Source organism: Peromyscus californicus, unplaced genomic scaffold, assembly GCF_007827085.1.
Source record: "Peromyscus californicus insignis strain IS unplaced genomic scaffold, ASM782708v3 Scaffold_6__1_contigs__length_162567912, whole genome shotgun sequence".
Lineage (NCBI taxonomy): Eukaryota > Metazoa > Chordata > Mammalia > Rodentia > Cricetidae > Peromyscus > Peromyscus californicus.
Window position 1 is genome coordinate 108,853,623 of NW_026294584.1, and position 18,838 is coordinate 108,872,460.

At 41.0% G+C, this 18,838-nt stretch overlaps 1 protein-coding gene across 33 annotated transcripts in view; it reads right to left on the reverse strand.

Moving 5' to 3' along the window:
* The window catches only part of Magi1 (membrane associated guanylate kinase, WW and PDZ domain containing 1), a 656,033-nt gene that overhangs the window by 84,624 nt on the left and 552,571 nt on the right, over positions 1-18,838 (reverse strand). For 18 of the 33 annotated variants that reach the window (XM_052721672.1, XM_052721668.1, XM_052721670.1 and 15 more), the window contains 3 exons: positions 17,669-17,751; positions 13,725-13,760; positions 1,928-1,985 (listed from right to left, as the gene is read on the reverse strand). In XM_052721672.1, the coding sequence (XP_052577632.1) occupies positions 1,928-1,985; positions 13,725-13,760; positions 17,669-17,751 (177 nt within the window). Of the gene's footprint in view, positions 1-1,927; positions 1,986-13,724; positions 13,764-17,668; positions 17,752-18,838 lie in introns of all 33 variants that reach the window. The other 15 variants (XM_052721671.1, XM_052721661.1, XM_052721664.1 and 12 more) reach the window with 1 other exon arrangement.

Here is an 18,838-nt window from a genome sequence, read left to right on the forward strand (position 1 = left end):
TGACAGTATGAGTGAGCCTGCTCACTCAGCTATGGCTGCTTTTGAATCCTAAGACTTGAGCCAGTGACTCTACCCAAATTTCCAAGCTATCACCAGAGAGCGGAGGTACTTAAATCCAGCAAGAAGTACATTCAGAATTACTGAAAATTAAGATTAACTGGGGCTGTGATATTATCTGTGGCACACAATGGTAGAAGTCTTGAATGGCTTTACAGCAGGGTATATAGAAACCTAAGAGTAAAGTTGAAAGAACCCCACTAACATCTGTCAACTATGTTAACTGACTGACCAAGAGGAAAGACCGAAATTAGAGCCCGTAGACAAAGATAGCCGAACTGAGTATGTGTGATGTGTTCACAGGGACAAAGACCTAGGTATTTTAGATGACTATGTAACTAATAAGGTCAGGGCAAGCGTGCACGCACATACGCATACAACCGCCTATCCACCCACATAGGTGTGTTTTTAAGCGATGGCCTTATTTTGTATTTATGCTAAGAATACATAAATATACATATACAGATGGTGTATGTACATACTTTTTAAGCAAAATTAACAGTTCATTAGACGCTTGGGGGCATACCTATTGTGTTATTATCTAAAATATCAAATATCGCTTTTGAAATTCAGACTTTTTTTAAAAAAGGGTTTAATCAAACGGGGTGGGCAGATTATCTTTAATTCTTATTAAAAGGACATTTGCCTTTTGATTCCTTTGGGCCAGGCATTAAAAGACATAGAGAACCAGACAAGAGTAACAACATCTCATCCCTGAGGACCAGATTTCTTTTCCCTTCAAAGCGGTGCCCAGCCACTTCCTTTCTTACTAAATGCACAAGGCAGCTGAGTTCCGAAGCAAGCCTGGCCTCATCTGGCAGAAGACTCTCTGTTCACCTGTATAAAAGAGCTTCCGAGCTCACACAGGAAATGTACTTTATTAGGGTCCATAAAAATGGCTTTGCTTGTGTCTCTGATGACAATACTTCTCTTTCTGTTCTGCAGAGGGAAGCAGGACTTGCACTGGTCAAGGGCACTTCCTATACTGAACTCCTATAATTGCTTTACAATGTGATGTGGCATCTTACTTTGGCCTGGCATTTTTGCATAATGTGCTCCTATTATAGGGGCATTATATGAGTGACATTTTATAGCCAGCAACATGAGAAAGAGAAAGAAGGCCTTTTATCTTCACCATGGCAGGAAGGATAACGATGATACAAAATTGATATGGCATTTGTCTTGTTCAAAGGGACTGTATTAGTTATCTCTCATTTTTCTCAGAGGAAAAGATATGATTTATATGTTTTCAGTATTCTACCTCTTGGTTATTTTAAAATTTCCTTTTAGAATCCTGCTAATCAATGGTTTTAGTAAAATGACAGAGGACACGCCCAATGTTAGAATAAAGTCCATAGTGAAGAGATCACACTAAGAGGTGAGACTCCTGGGGACAGGCCAAGAGGGACAGATAACAGGTCCTGCATCTCATCCCAGTTTTCCATTTCCTTCTTACTCCTGGTAACATTTCATAAATTATTAAGATTTGTCTAACCCGTTTAGAATGGCAGAATAAATAAGTAATTACTGCGAAGTTCAGACCTAGGCATGAGAAAGTAGGGCAGTAAGGCCCCTCTGAGAGAGCACTAGCTTTTTTATTGGCTCTCCCACACCCTGGCCTTCAACTAACACTCACTGAGCACCTGTCACACACACCGTGTCTCGGTGATTTGGAAGTTAACAAAAGCCACATGGACTGACTTCCTTTCTGAATTTCTTCAGCTTCAGGGACGACTTACTTATTCACTAAGTTCTTCACATTTTCATTATAAAATTATTACTATTACGTTGAACCTTGTAACAATACCATCATGAACACAACTGCCCAGGAGTGCAGAGAACGATGTGTGGATGTTCCACAGGCACTTACTCTACATAGTAGACACCGTAGACAGGGTCTTCAATCTTCTCCCAGCCAGCAGGCAGCTCTGAAAAACAGAAGGACATCAGAACAAGAGGAGCCGATTCCTGAAGACCCAGGCGCTCACCAACTGAGCGAATCAAAGGGGAGTGATATGTACAAGCACCGTGGACCCAATTAAAACTGTATGTTCTAACACAAAGACGCATGCATTATTTTTACTTTGTTCAGTGTACTTTTCTACATGAAAAACAACAACCACAACAATTCTTTATCTACTAGTATTTTACTTAAGAAAATAAAACTTAATAAAATGCACTCCCAGCTGCCTCCATTACCAGCCAAGTATTAAATTAGCTTTTAACAGAAACACTTGAAACTTGCCTTCAATGCCTACTTCTCACCTTAAGTATTTACAGTTTTCTCATTGTTTCCAGACTACCTTGCCATATAAGCAAAAACACATTAAAAACTACTTTCTATTCATTTTCAACTCAATGGTCTTATTTTGCTTTCCTCAAATAAAAATCAAAACCCACGTCTTATTTTCTCATTGTTCTTGATTAACACTACTGAGTGAATAAACATGGCAGGCCGTGCCAGTGTCTGACATGCACACTCTGTCAGGCCATTCTTACTTACATGTGGGTCAGTTTGTCTTTCCAGAGCTTTACTTATGAATGTGACACAGACAGCTCACAGTTGTGTGTGAGTATTATTCTTTTCTATTTCCCCTAGTGAGTGGTGTCAGACCAGGTCGCACTAGGAAGGCCAGGCTGGTCTCACACTTGCAATTTTCTGGCCTTCACTGCTAGAGCCCCGGGATTGTAGGCATGTGCCAACATGGCAGACTATGTTATCTTTTAAATGGGAGGGGGACTAGCACTAGGTAAACAGTGAACCCTGCCTGCCTCCTATGGTTTCACATCAAGGTTGGAAATTCATATATTAACTAGGTTCCTGAGTTCCACTAGATGAATCTAGTACAGAAAAGCCTGCTGCATTTAGCTGTTTTACATGGAGAAGAAGCACCTTGGTTGCATCTGTGTCATCAAACAGTCCTTTCAGGCAGAGCAGCAATTACTCAATTTGAGTTTCAAAGCTCTGTAGATCTGTGTAGCTAAGGAAAGCTTGGGTAAATGCTATACTGTGAAGTGAATCATTATTCCTAGAACTCACTAGTCAGAGGGTTTGAGCTGAACACTATAAATACTAAACATACAAATACTAGAAGTATCACTAACTTTGAAACAGTTTCATTTTTTAATTCAAAGAATTGTATAGTTACTATTAATTATTTTTGAGATGATAATACAATTGCGCCATTTTCCCATCCCTTTCCTCCCTGCAAACACTCCCATACACCTCTCCTTGCTCTTTGAAATTCACAGCCTCTTTTCTCATTAATAGTTGTTAGAGGCACACACACACACACAACACACCCGTATATACATGTATATTTCTAAAGACAACCTGCTCAGTCTGCATGTTATTTGCATGCATGTTTACAGGGCTGACTGTTTGGTATTGAGAAACCAAGTGGTGTGTTCTTCCCTGAGGAATACTATTTCTTCCACTGGGAGCATTTCTTAGTTGCCTCTAGTTCTTTTTGTAGGGCTGAGGTCTCATGGGTCCTCCCTCCCATCTACTTTGGCATATCTACTGTTGTCTTGGTTCAGCTCATGTTTTGATAGTCATGCCGGGGAGACATTCCTAGGAGACACAGTCTCACAGCAAACTCACTGGCCCTCTGGGTCTTCCTATCTTTCTGCCCCTTCCCACAGTGCTCCCTGAGCCTTAGGTGCACATTTGTTTTGTAGATGTGTCCATTGGGAGTAGGATAACAAGCATTTTGATTGGTTGTGAGTTTCTGAAAGAGGCTTCCATCTGTTGCAAAGAGAAGTTTCCTTGATGAGGGATGAGGATTTGAATATCTGAAGATTTGGAGCTAGGAGCCGAGAGAGAGAGGAGAGAGAGAGGAGAGAGAGGAGAGGGAGGAGAGGGAGGAGAGAGAGAGGGAGAGAGGGAGAGGGAGGGAGAGAGAGGGAGAGAGAGGGGAGGAGAGAGAGAGAGAGAGAGAGAGAGAGAGAGAGAGAGAGAGAGAGAGAGAGAGAGAGGTGTGACATTTGACTTTTTTGGGTCTAGGTTATGTCATTCAATATTTCAATAGGACCTTTTCTAGTTTCATCTGTTACCTGCAAAGATCATGATCTGATTTTTCTTTACAGCTGAATAGTATTCCACAGTGTGTAACACATTTTCATTAATCATCCATAGGGTGGCAAGCATTTAGGTGGTTTCCATTTTCTGCTTAATGTGACTGGAATAGCAATGAACATGGTTGAGGAAGCATCTGAGGAGTCAAATGCCATGACCCCTTCGGGCATATGCCAAGGAGTGGTATAGCTGGGTCATATGATAGATTTACTTTTTACCTTTCTGAAAAGTCTCCACACTGATTTCCATAGAGGCTGCACCCGTTTACAATCCCACCAAGAGTGAATGAGGGGCCCTTTCCCCTCACCCCCTCTAGCATTTGTTGTTAGTTGTTTTGTTAAACTTTGCCATTCTGATAGAGGTAAGATGAAATCTCAAAGTTGTATCAATTTGCATTTCCCTAAGTGCTAGAGGAACAACGAACATTTTGTGAGATATTCCATGGCCATTTTTTTTCCTTCTTTTGAGAACGCTTTGTTCAGGTCCTAGGCCTGTTTTTTGGAATAGGTCATTTGGTCTTTTTTAGTTCTTTATATATTCTGGACATTAATCCTTTCAGATATTTATCTGGCAAAAAGATAAATCCCATCCTGTGGGCTTCCTCTTCACCCAGTTGATGTTTCTTTAGCTGTGCGGAGCACTTCAGTTCTGGAAGTCGCACATGTCAGTTGCTGACCTTTACCTCGGGCAAACGGGAGTCTTCTTCAGAAAGTCCTTTCATACACCTCTATTATGTAGGATACTGCCTATGTTTTCTTCCAGCCATTTCAGTGTTTCGTGTTTAGGTTTTGGTCCATTGGGAGTTAGTTTCTCTGCAAGGTGATAGGTACAAGACTAATTTCATTCTTCTGCACGTGGATGTCCAGTTTTCCCATCACCATTTGCTGAAGATGCTTTCTTTTTTCCAGCTTATATTTTGGGAATCTTTGTCAATTATTAAATGAAGTTATGTGTACTCATGTCTGGGTCTTCAATTTTGTTCCATGGGCCTACATGTCTGTTTTTCTGCCATTACTATATTGCTTTTATTGCCACGATTCTGTAATACATCTTAAGATCTGGTATGGTAATGCATCCAGCATTGTTCTTTTTGTTCAGGATTGTTTTGGCTATCTGAGGTCTGTTGTGGTGCCATGAGAATTTCAAATTTTTTATTTCTATTTCTGTGAGGAATAAGATGAGGATCTTCATTGGGATTGTATTGACTCTGTAAACACCTTTTGGTAAAATGGTTATTTTGACATTAATTCTACCAATCCATGAGTATGGACTGTCTACCCATTTTTCTAATGTTTATCTCTTTCTTTAGAGGTTTAAAGTTTTCATTGTAGAGGTCCCTCACTTCTGTGGTTAGGTTTATTCTTAGATGTTTTATTTTCTTTGAGGCTACTGTGAATGGGAGTGTGCCCATGATCTCCTTCTCTGTGTGTTTGTTCCTGGTGTATAGGAAAGCCAGTGAATTGTGCAGCTTGATTCCATATCCTTCCACAATGCTGAATTTGCTTATCATTTCTAAAAGTTTTCTGGCAGAATCTTGGGGATCTCTAACGTAAAGTGTCATACATACCATCTACAAACAGTGGTGGTTAGACTTCTTTACCTATTTGTCTTATGGCTGCAGCTAGTACTTCAAACACACACACACACACACACACACACACACACACACACACAAAGAAAAGTGAGGATAGTGGTATCCTTGTTTTGTTCCTGACTTCAGTAGAATTGATCCAAGATTTTCTCTGTTTAGAATGATGTTGGTTATGCATTTCTCTTATGCAGCTTTTATTATGTTGAGGTATGTATGTTTACTCTAGTCTCACATTCTCTGAGACTTTTATCAAGAAGGAATGCTGAATTGTAGTGAGTAGCCATTCCAGCTTTGATCTGGAAGTTCCAACCCCCATTGAGGCTTCAGTAACTGTCACGCCTACAAGGCGGGGCCAAGAGAGGGCCCTGAAGACCTGAGATCCAGATGCTCCGAGCTCTCTCTCTTCCTGGACCATGGACGGTGGAGGTTGACCGAGCAGAGTTCTCCAGAGAACACCACAGGACTGCGACACACCTTCCCCAGACTCTGCGACCTACCTATCCCTTCATTTGTAAGTTATGCCACTAATAAACCTCCCTTTTAACTACGTCGAGTGGCCTTAATAATTTCACCAATACTGAATTTTGTCAAAGGACTTTTCTGCATCTATTGAGATGATCATTTGATTTTTGTCTTTAAGACCAAAGTCCATCTTTAAGACCAAAGTTTACCATATTTACTGACTTGTGTATGTTCAATCCTCCTGCATTTCAGGGATAAAGCAAACTTGGATACGGAGTATAATCTTTTTGATGTATCTCTGTATTCTGTTTACGAGTATTATACTGAGCATTCTTGAATCTATGTTCAGAGATATCGGCTTGTGTTTTTCTGTTTTTGTTGTTTCTCTACCTGGTTTTGGTATGTAAGCAATACTGGCTCTGGAAGTGCTCTTTCTGTTTCTTTTTCTTTCTTCCTCTTGTTCTTTTTTTCCTCTTTTTTCTGGTAATAGTTAAAGGAGGATTGGCTGTAGATCTTCTTTGAATGAGTGAAAGAATTCTCTTGTGAATCCACTTGGCCTTGGACTTTTTTTTTTGTTTGTTTAAGCTTAAAGGCTTTTTATTACTATCTTAAGCTCCTCATTTGCTATACTTCTCTTTAGGTTGTTGGCTTTTTCTTGATTTAATTTTGGTGGTTTGGCTGAATCTAGAAATTCATTTCTTTTAGGGTTTCCAGCTTGATGGAGTATAGATTTAAGTGTTCCCTCATAATATTGTGAAACTCTTTGGTGTCTGTTGTACTGTTTCCCTGTTTGTTTCGGGATCTTTTAATTTGGTTCCTCTCGGTTCTTTATTTTGGCTAGTTTGCCAATTATCTGATAATTTTGTTTATCTTCTTGAAGAACTTGCTCTTAGATTTGTCAATTCTTTGTATTGTTTCTATAATTTTTGCTGGTTTTTTTGTTTTGTTTTGTTTTGTTTTTGCTGTTGACTAGTGTGATGGCTGCTCTTGGTTGTCAACTTGACAGTATCTGTAATGAACTACAATCCAGAATTAGGGGGCACACCACCTGTGAGAGATTTTCTCCTTGGTTTGAAGTGGGTAAATCTATTTCTAGTCCAGACCTTTGAGGTAGGAAGAAACATCTTTGATCCAGATCTTGAGATGGGAAGACACATTTTTTTGATCTGCTCTTGAGGCAAGAAGACATACCTTTAACCTGGGCAACACCTTCTGCTGGAAGCCTATACAAAGACATGGAAGAAGAAAGCTCTTGCTCTTTGCCCGCTTGCCCTTGCTCTGCCAGCACATCCATTCCTTCACTGACATTGGAGCCTTCCTCTTCCGGATTCCAGCATGTACAGAACAGCTGAGACACCCAGCCTGTGGGACTGATCTCCTACTAGATTCATGGACGTTCCGTTCACAGCTGACCATTATTGGATTAGCAGACTGCAGCCTGTAAATTACTCCAATAAATTCCGTGTGTGTGTGTGTGTGTGTGTGTGTGTGTATGTGTGTGTGAGAGAGAGAGAGAGAAAGAGAGAGAGAGAGAGAGAGAGAGAGAGAGAGAGAGAGAGAGAGAGAGAGAGAGAGATTGAGATTCATTTCATAAATTCTGTGGCTCTAGAGTACCCTGACTAATACAACTGGGTTTGGATTTGGTTTGCTTTTATTTTCCAAATTTTTGAATTGCTTTGTTAAGGCATTTATTTGTGCTCCTTTTCTTCCTTCCTTCCTTCCTTCCTTCCTTCCCTCCTTCCCTTTCCTTCCCTTCCCTTTCCTCCTCCTCCTCCTCCTCCTCCTCCTCCTCCTCCTCCTCCTCCTCCTCCTCCTCCTCCTTCCCCTCTCTTTCATTTTCTGATGCAGGCACTAGGAGCTAAAGATTTCCCTGCTAGTACTGCTTTCAATGTGTCCCAGAGGCTTAGCTGTGCTCTCATTTTCACTCAGTAGAAGGGAAACTTTCTTTCTTTCTTCATTGACCCAATCATGCTTCAGAAATGAGTTGTTTAGTCTCTACAAGTTTGTGTACTTACTAGAGATTTGTTTGTTGTCCATTTTAAGGTTTTATTGCCTTGTGATCAGATAGGATACATGGAGTGATTTCAATCTTTTTGACTTGTAAAGATTTGTGTCTCAGGACGTGGTATGTTTTCGAAAGCATCCATGTGTTGCTGACCAAAATATGTATTCTTTGGTGTTTGAGAAGAATATTCTTTAGATAACCATTTGGTGTATGATATCAATTAATTCTGATGTTTCTCCATTTATATTTTTTCTGGATGATGCTTCTAGTGGAGAAATTGGGTATTGAAATCACCAACTATTACTAGATGGGTCTTAATCAGTGTCTTTAAATCAAGTAGTGCAATTTTTAAATTAAATTAGGTGATTAGGGTTTGGAGCATACATCTTTAGGATTGTAATGTCTTCTTGGTTAACTGTTACCTCGATTAGGATGAAATGTCTATCTCCTTTGATTAGTTTTACTTTCAAATCTGTAGTGTATAGTGTCAGATATTAATATAAAGATACCTGATTGTTTCCTAGTCCCATTTGATTAGAGCACTTTGGTGTCTATCTTTAAAGCTAAGATGTATTCCTTGTAGAGAACAGATAGATGGGTTTTGTGTTTTGCTCCATTCATTCAGCTCGTGTCTTTTGATTGGAGTATCGAGGCCACTGACATTTAAAGTGTCAGCTGAAATGTGTGTTAACTGCAGTTGTCCTGTTGTTGATTTTGGGTGGTGCTGTGTTCTCAGTGGTACTCTGTGCTTTAATAATTGTGGCTTCCTATGTCTTTCCACACTGTCTCTACTATGCTCATTTCTCTGTTCAGCTGAAATTATTGCTTTCGGTTTTTTCTTTAGGTAGAATTTGTTGGTTGTAAACTTTTTAAAAGACTGTTTATATAATAGAAAGCTTTTCTTTCAACTTCAATTACAGTGGGTAGTTTTGCTGGGTATATTATTGTAGCCTGGCAATGATAGTCTTTTAAGACTTGGAATGCATTGCTCCAGGCTCTTCTCGCTTTCAGAGTTTCCATTGTGAAATCAGCTGTTATTCTGATGGGTTTCCATTTATATATGACTTGTATTTTTTTCTCTTGGAGCTTTTAGTACACTTTTGTTTGTTAAGTCCACTTAGTGTTTTAATTTTGATATGTTGTGGGGATTTTCAAATATTGACAGTTTTGTCAGCAAAGTGTTCTCACATGTTACCAACAGTCACAGAGTGTGGTGGAGTCATGCATGTGCACACAAACACATGTAAACTAATTACTCAAAGCTCATGTTCTGTTTAAATTTGACTGCACATCCAGAGACATTGATTTTATGGCATTTGCCACACAGGTTATGCCTGCAAACAAAGACACACTCCCCCTGCTTTTTTAAAAAGCATTTAGCAGATTTTAAGATGTCTCTGAGTTTGGGAGACATTAGCACTAAAATGCATGTTATAACATAGCCTTTGTTTGTTAATATCAGAGCTTAAAAGACTGATGTCAATCAAATGCCTGGGAAATAGTTTACCCTTACAAAGCTGGAAATTACCATTTAAATGAAAATGAAGCAGGGAAACATTTTCAAGGAGTTGGGAAATTCAAGGTTAAAAAATGCAAATTGTTGCACAGTCATGGGGTGGAGGAATGGATGAGAGTGAAGGATAGTGCTAATTATACCAGACCTACCAAAACCTAAAACCTAAAATATTTGACCTGATTATCATCAAATAAAATGGCAGAAAGATGTACTCGATTTTCTTAATTTGGCAAACATTAACAGAAGCACTACTGTTTGCCTGTGGATGTTGTCAGGCACCAGGGACCCAGAGGGAAGTGTACAAGTCGTTACCTGTGCTTAGGTGGAGGTACAAAGAGGATACAAGAAACCACCCCTGACTTGACCCCCAGGTATCATCAACAACTTAACATCCTGGAGTTGAGAAATGTGGCCAGGCAGCTGGTATTTGTGAGTATGGGGGTTGGGGTGATAGCTCGATTGGCAAGCACTCTGTGTATTTCCATGCACACACACAAACACATACACAAATTAAACATTTCTGAAACAGACAAACCAATTCTATAAATTTTTGAATTTTTTAAGCTAAAACTCAGTTTGAAATGAAAAGACAGATTTCTCACTTCCAATGTGGTAATTAACTTAATAACAGGAATTAGTCTCCTAATGCTTAAAATAGAAATAGGTCATCAATTTAAAAAAAAAAGGAAGCTGTTTGTCTTAGAATTCGCCACTTGGTTTTGGAAAATGAAAAAGGTCAGAAAATATTTAACATAGAAACTGATTCCATTATGTTTTAGGCAAACATTACTGAAGACACACTGCCTGTGTCTATGGATGGATGACAGACAGGCAAAGCTCTCCAGCCTGTTATGGGGATTAGAGAGAGCTGAGATCTTTCACACTCAGATCTGGGATTGTAACTTATGGTCCACATTGGCTCTGTTGTCCTGTGGATTCGGCTTGGTTAGTAAATATCTCTGAATATACCTTTCCCCCAGTTCACCTGAATGGAGATGCTTGTAAAATGCTTCCAAGGCATGCAGCCCATAGCCAATGCCTGACAGGGAAGCACACGGAATAAGGATGGTTGTCTACAACTGTATGCTTGCTTTTCCTCCCTCGGAAAATTTCATGTGGAGCAAATGTTATGATTAGTCAAATGTTCTGTATGTGGGAAAGCTGTCAGAGGATTTTTTTTTACTTTAAGTCTCTACTTGATTTCACTATCTGAATACCTACCTACTAGATCAAATGAAGGTTCTGTGGGTGTTTGTTTTTTGTTTTTTAATTCTAAAGACACTTTTATGGAGAATGTGACAGTATCTGCAGACCCAGTGCAGAATGGAGCTACTACCTTAGTTCACATACTAGAGTCCAGACACAACTCTATAATCAAGTGACGTTTATCCAATACCCATACTGACTGCCTATGCCCCCCAGAGCAGGTTAGAGGTTCCTTATCACATACGGACTCCCACTATTCACCGAAAACCTGACAGGTGCCTTTGTTCAAAAAATAGATTACATTTATTAAGTAAATGGGCAGTGAGCTCATCAACAGAACTTCAAGTAAATATAGTAGACAATAGTAAACATGGCAAACATGAGTGTGCACACTACTCTTACACAACGGAACTGTGCAAACAAAAATCAGGCGCCATGCCTACACTACTCATGAGAACATATTTGATATATGGGTGACTTCTTTAGAATGGCACATAGTCAACTCTTGTCTTTGATGAAGGGAAAAGTATTGCAAGAAAGTACTGGTCAATCCAATAAGAGGGCTAACTAACATATAAAGCCTTACTGAAGCACCAACTTGTGCTGATCACCAAAACAAGTTCTCAGTAAGTCTCCTCGGAAGCATGGAGGGAGCCCTCCTTTTACTCTGATTTGCAAATCTGTGTGTGTGTGTGTGTGTGTGTGTGTGTGTGTGTGTGTGTGTGTGGTGTGTGCTTGCTGTGTACATGTACACAGGTTCATGTAGGTGAGGGTGTATGTGGGTGGAGTCCAGTGTGGACATTAAGCCATTGTGAGCATGGAGAGGGCAGAGGAGTTGTTTTTTTCTCCCCATCTTCCTGTGGATTCCAGAGATTAAACTCTGATTTTGAGACTTGAAGTAAGTGTGTTTGCCTTCTGAGTCCTTGTACCAGCCACAACCATGGTTTGTGAGACAGGATCTCTCATCTGTCTGGACCTTGCCAGGTAGGCTAGGCTGGCCGGCCAGCAAGTCCCACCTACCTCTATCCTCAGCACTGGGATTTTCAGTGTTAGGCTAAGCTTTTTTAAAAGCAAAGGTTAAAGGTCCCTCGGCTGCAAGATACACACTTTACCAACTGAGGCCTCGCCCCAGCCCCTGACTTAGACATCTTTTATAAGTGTAAAGCGGGAAGGTGAAGAAGGCTGACATCACAGAGCCAGTATGTAAGCGAGGAGAGCTAGTCCATGTCAGGGAGTCAGTCAAGTAAGGAAGCTGGGCAGTCTGCTTCATCCCAGAGGCAGCTCGGCAAACTGTCTCCATGTGAGCATGGAGCACATCACTAGAACACATTCTTGAGAGTCTTCGACGCTATGGGCAAGTTCTAACAATGCCATAGTTACAAAGGGGAAATGACAAACTGCTTTCCGGAAATCCCAACATTCAGACTGCCTTGGAAGCAATGAAGCATGTGCTAGTACACACAGCTGTGTATGCTATCTCCACGGGCCACCAACAGCCGCAGATTGGTCACTCACATATTTTATTCAGGTGGTAGCAAAGGCTGAAATTGGTTCAACAAATGGTTACTACTCCTGACTTTGTCAATGTTTTAATCTATTCTAAGTTGATAATTTTTTAAAATAGAACTGGTTTTGAATTATGTTATCACACAGGGCAAACCTCAAGCCATTCCCATCACAATAACTGCAGGACAATTTACTAAGCAACTTAAAAAACAGACCCCAAGAGTTATCATCCATTACTGATGTATTCACTAGTTGTAAGAGGATATCTTCCAAGTGTTGATAAAAATGAGGCTAAATTCTCTACTACAACTCTAGTCAACCAATATTATATGTATGTAGGAAAAGCAAATGAGAGTGGTAATCACTATAAAATATATCGCCATTGCTAGGAATGAAGACACTGCTAGAGTGCAAGCAGATTCAGTAATCTTGGGAGAGTCCGCGCACTCACACTCATGTTAAAGAATCTTCTTAAAACTGGCAAGCGTGGGCCACTTTTCAATCAGCCAGTGCTTGCTCCTGCAATTTACCTGAAAGTACTTGTGCTTTCCCATCTACTCCAGTGATGTTCCACATGGACTGCAACTGACCTCAAAACTATTCAAATCCCAGTCTTATCACAGGGAATATAACGCAATACAGTCCAAAAGCAAAGCAAAGAAACAGCATTGTAGACACGTGCAAATTACTCCTAAACTCCAACAGCCAGGGCAGCCAAGAGCTGAGTTACACTGACACACAGTCTCCACAGAAATCAGCACGGCTCCTGCTGCCCAAGACTGCAGTGACAAGGTCAGCAGCACACAGTCCATGACTTAACAATACAATTATAAGACTCATCAGCTAATGCAGCTCATCGCTGGAATTACTTGATTTCACATAGCGCACATAGCAATCAGTAAATCTGTCTCTTGAGTTTTGGTTTTACTTGGCTGGTTTATATTATTCATAAAAACAGTCTTGCACACTACACAGATTGAGGCAATGAAGCAAAGACAGATTACATGAAAGTTCGAGGGTCATGGCAAGTATCCCTTCATTTCTTTCTCCAATTCTGAATTTAAAGACCACTCATTGCCAATTTATTCCCACGCTACTCTTAATCTACCCGCACTGGTTCTCTGTAAACACCGTGTGTTACACACAACTCCGATTGATGCCTGTCATCACAGGCACGGCCTTCCATGGGCCCAGCAGGCTGAAAACTGTGACTGGCGAAGCACAAACTCAAGGGACAGAGCAAGGAAGCAGTCCGTCATGGAGGGTACCCACGCAACAGCAGCAGGCAGGGGGTGGGCGTTACCTAGTTCACTGTCCAGCTCCTCGGTGTGTACCCCTTCTTCTCCAAAGGAAGAGCAGGAATGAGATAGAAAAGAGAAAGACAAATTCAGACACCAGCACCAAGAGAGAAACCCCCTTAGAAATCAGCAGCAAACACATCATTATAGTGTCCTTACCTGAATTGCGGTTTGTTTCACTGGCTTGGCTAGTAAACTCCTGACCTCAGTGTAAATCACAAAATGGTAAGAGCTGATATTGGCAAAATAATTATACAGCTCATTTCCTTGCATGTCAAAACGTCGTTTGATTGGTTGTAAAGGATGATAAATACCTTTGCGGTTTCCATGCTCTTAAGTGGGAAGTCACTTGCTACTGACCTTATTTTGCAGCAAACAAAGCTGTGAGACCTTTCACTATCGGTCCTTTTAATCCTTCAATAATCCTCTCATCACAGAAGCAATCACACTCGCAATTAGAGCATTACTTAACTTAAAAGTAATACCGCTTGAGAAACAGAAGGTGAGGTCAAATTGAGAAAGGAGATTGTATAATGAACCCAGAGCCTTTCAATAGGGGCTGGAAAGATCAACTATGTCACGGTGATACATTATCAAGGATGGGGTGCTTGAAGGCCACACTCAAGGAGGACCAGGGCAGAGTTCATTCACTTGTTTGCTTGGTTATTTGTACATAAGCTTTCTAAGCCAATGGTTCAGAAATAGTCATGGGAATATGTGCTCAATTATTTCAGCCAGCAAAACAAGTCAAAATCCTTTCCGTCTTGACCTCCTCTGGCTGTCAGTAAAACAAGCGGGTTGTGTGTGCCTGAGATGAGAACACGGCACAGCACACAGAGTTTATTTTGGTGCTAAAACCTCCCCAGTGGAGAGCAGGTGGCTGCTGCCTACACCGGAAAGAAGCTGCACAAACAAGAGACTAGGGGTCCAAGCCTCTTTCACAGTGCTACATGCTAGTAGTGCCCAGGGCACTTTCTAGACCATCTTAGGCACTAAACATTTCTCAGCTAGTCCTGGGAGCCAGTCTGACCTCAGGATCCCATCTCTGTCTCCTGGTGGAGTCTACAGAGAGGCTTCCATGGCCCCCCCCCACACCACCCCCCCCCCCCCCCCCCCCCCGGCATGGACAGTAAGTTTTGACTGGCGGTCTTTTTTTTTTTTTTTTTTTAAAGAGGTTATCAAACTTGAATAAAATTATTTGTAAAAATGCCCATTTAGATGTTACCTAATAATGTTTTGGGGAGGGATTGTTAATTTCTTCCCCTGTGACTATACGCCAGTCACTGTGCTAGGGGCCTGTTACATCAGCAAAGATACAGCGACTCTTTTGGAAGAAGAGACACATATAAAGCTAAACAAAATGTAACTGAAATTAAGACCACGCCTAATTCTCCAGGGTCATTGAAATGGTATCTGAGCTAGAATGTGAAGGGTGCATGGATGTCAACAAAAATGACTCAAACTTCAGCTCTGTGGCAGCTGGCTGTTTTGCCATTGCAGTCACTGCAGGGCCTACAATGCATGTGTCACACAGAAGACATTCAGCAACAGTGACGAACGTGAAGCTGTTCTAAGGAGAAAGAACTGTGCATCTAACTGTTGGGCAGTAGTAGCTCAGCGCGGTCTAGTGGGAGTGAGTGCAAAGCAAAGGGCAGGGCAGAGAAGAGCAAGGACGGCTGGACAGGCAGACGAGACCCGGCAGTTACCAAGCAACCGGAGAGCCACAAGTGAAGACTCCTTCACCCCGACACTGCAGAAGAGCATCTAGGTAGGAGATGCGTGCGACCTGGCTAGGGATGGTACAGGCAGGGAAGAAAACAGGGAGAGGGTCCAGCAATGTTTAAGAAGCACGTGAACTGAGCTGACTCATGTATCAGAAATGGAGGTAAAAGGGACAGACGGATGGGATTGCCGAGTGTGCAGTCATTTACTCTCAACTAACACGGGGAACGACTAGCAAAGGCTGGTGAAGGGTCAAGAGTCGGGTTCTAATGAGCCCGTGAGTCTGGAATCTCTTTAAGACAGCCTGTTGGGACAACAACGGGCAACTAAAGACACTGACCTGGCACTAGAAGGCAAGGTCAAGACTTCTAATGGTGCTACACTGAGGTCAATGGCCACAGGTAATTAATACACCTTGCGTCCTCACTCATTTGAGAACAGCAACAGAAAGTGCAGCATCCTCGCAATATTTAAGCATAACGGTGTTGCGTTGCATTCTGTGTGCAGGTGAACCTGGGAGCAGAAGGCAATGCAGGCAGGGTATGTGTGGGCAATAGTGCATTCTTGGTCTGCGTCACAACAGCAAACAGGAGCACAAGGCAGCTCTGTGTTTACTAGCATCGGAAAATGCAAACTGACGTGTCATCATATGATTACATGTTTATGCTGTCTGCACATACATATCATTCTAGATGAATAAAACATATGATTCTAATGTGGAAGAGACAATTACTGAATGAATTGCACTTGGTATGGACGTATACTTGTTTTAAAGGAAATACTGGTAATACAGAGATGAAAATTTGGTGACAAAATCATTAACTCCTCTTAATGCATTTATTCCCCAGCAATTTTTCTCACTAAAAGGTTCTGTAACCTTCTGTCATCTATAAAATTATAGTACTATGTATTTTCACACATTCCCAATGTACTCATAATGGATACTGACCCTGAAGACCCTATGTGATAAAAATGGCTAAACTGCCTTCAAACTCATCTCTTGTCAGAGATTAAACTTGTTCTATGAAGTTGTACTAAAATACATTCTAAAGAATGCATGTGAGGTTCTCATCTTTGAAAATTGAAAATCTTTTGAAAACATTATATTAAACAGAATCCTCAAATACTCTCAGATAGCCGTTACCCCCAGTGTATGAGAAGCGGCTCTGATCATACCTAGCTCACTCCTTCTTCAGCTATGGGAACAAGGATCCAAAATAAAATGAGCACCTGATCGTGCCTCTTAAATTAGAAAAATACACATTTCCACTTGGACTTGCTCCAATAAATATAGAACATGCAAATCTATATTTATCTCATGTAATCTGTAGCCATATGCAACAGGAAACTCTCAGAGTACAAGGCTTTTAACTGTGTGATACTTTGAAAAACAGTCTTGCATTTTCCAAACATCACATTTATGTATATGCAACAATTCTTCACTTCAGGACAAATTAATTATACTACAAATTCAAATGCCAGAATTGTATTGTATAATGAGCAGCAAGGCAAGAATTTGTCTTTTAATGTGTTCCCAGGAAGAAGGAATCTTGGTAGAACTCGGGTTAGATCCCAGTGCTAAAGAGGACGGACATGCTCTGCCTTCACCTCCCCCCCCCCTCCCCAGTTTGGGAGAAATAATTAGAAACTCCAATACTTGAAATAATCTTTTACAACAGAAACTGGTATAGTCAGAAGGAACGTTTGGGAGATGAGGCAGTAGCTCTAACAGCTGCCTCTTCGAGAAATAGCCTTTAAAAAAAAATGTGGCTGTATTTTAGGCTACAAAGATATTCCCAACATGTCAAGATCTTCCTGTTGCCCCCCAAACTGGAGAAACAACAGCCAAGGAAATCTGATTGCTTCCATGAAGCTTTTACCACATAGGGTTAGGGTCTAGTACATTAGTGTGTGTGGAAAATCAAACTATCTTTCGTTTCTATACCCTGGAGTGCTTCTCTAGAGTCTTTTCAAGTTCAAGGCAGAGGATGAACTTGCCTCTATTTCCAACAACTATACTGGAATGTACATGTCTTGAACCGTTCTTTTGAAAGAATTCTATTTAAGTCCCTCTTGCATTCTAAGCCACAGTGTGCTTCCAATAAAATCAAACAACAAAAACTACTTCCATGTTAAAAACTGATTTACCTTTCGATCACTCTTTAGAAAAATGTGCCCATGTAATCAAGTCCCCAACCTGCTGATCCTAAGACCTCTTAGTCCTTACCATCATCTTCACATTCTTCCAGAGGCTTCTGCTGTTTGTTCAGGCACCGAGGGTCTAACCATGATGTTGTCTTTGTGTTATGGCTGAAATCCAGAGACAAAAAAAAGATGAAATTTCTTTAAAAAGAAAGAATAACAACAAAGTACAAAGACAGAAAAATCACAAACACTTGCATATCTGCTCATGAACCAATGAAGAGATACATTCCAACAGTACAGGCAAACGACTAGAGGACTGGAGGCTGGAATGATAATGGCCTAGGGCGAGTCTTAGAAGAACATTTCCCTAAAATATAATCAATGAATTACTGAATGCTTAAAATATAATACCAGCTTTCTTTTTGAAAAAGATACAAAGGACATGCTTTTCTTATACAGTCTACCCATCTAGACTTATTCTTCAGTCTTCATATTTGCCAAAGAATAAAGTTTGGTTTAGTTTACGTTTGTCTATGACTTCAATTTAGAAGACTGAAATTCAAACAAGGCTGCTATGTCACTCTTCTATCATACAAGCCCTTTCCTTACAGTAGGGAACCCCTCTATCACATAGCACCTTAAACCTATTCATACGCATCACTCTCCACAATATCCTAACTTAGGCATTTAATGAACTAGTTAATTTACTTATTTATCAGTGTGTGAGCACATTCATGCTATGGAACATGTGGAAGTCTGAGGACACCTCACAGGAGTCAGTTCTCATCTTTTATCATCAGGGTCCCAAGAACTGAACTCCGGCATCAGGTTTGTGGGGAAGCACCTTGACTGGCAAGTCGCCTCACTGGTCCCTAACTTAGGCTTCAGAGAGGTCAAAGGCAACCCAAATTACCGACTACAAGTAGAATCAGGCTATTAAGGAAAAAAAGAGAATGAGTAACAGAGACGCTGTCCAAATGCCTTCTGGAGAGGACAGAGAAAAGGTCTCAACAGACTGACTGGGGCCTTCTGAGATCTGAAATATCCCAAGGATATTGCCCTTCAGTCGCACTAGGAATGTCACAGGCAAAGCGGGAAGAAGACGCCTTTGTGCTTCCCCAAGTGGATCAAGACACTGGAGGTCAGAGTTCTGCCTGGGCCTGATTCACTGAGCAACTAAGTGGGTGAGATGGGACCGCCAAGTCCAAGAGCTCTGGCCAGAAACTAGATATGAAAACAAGATATGGAGAGG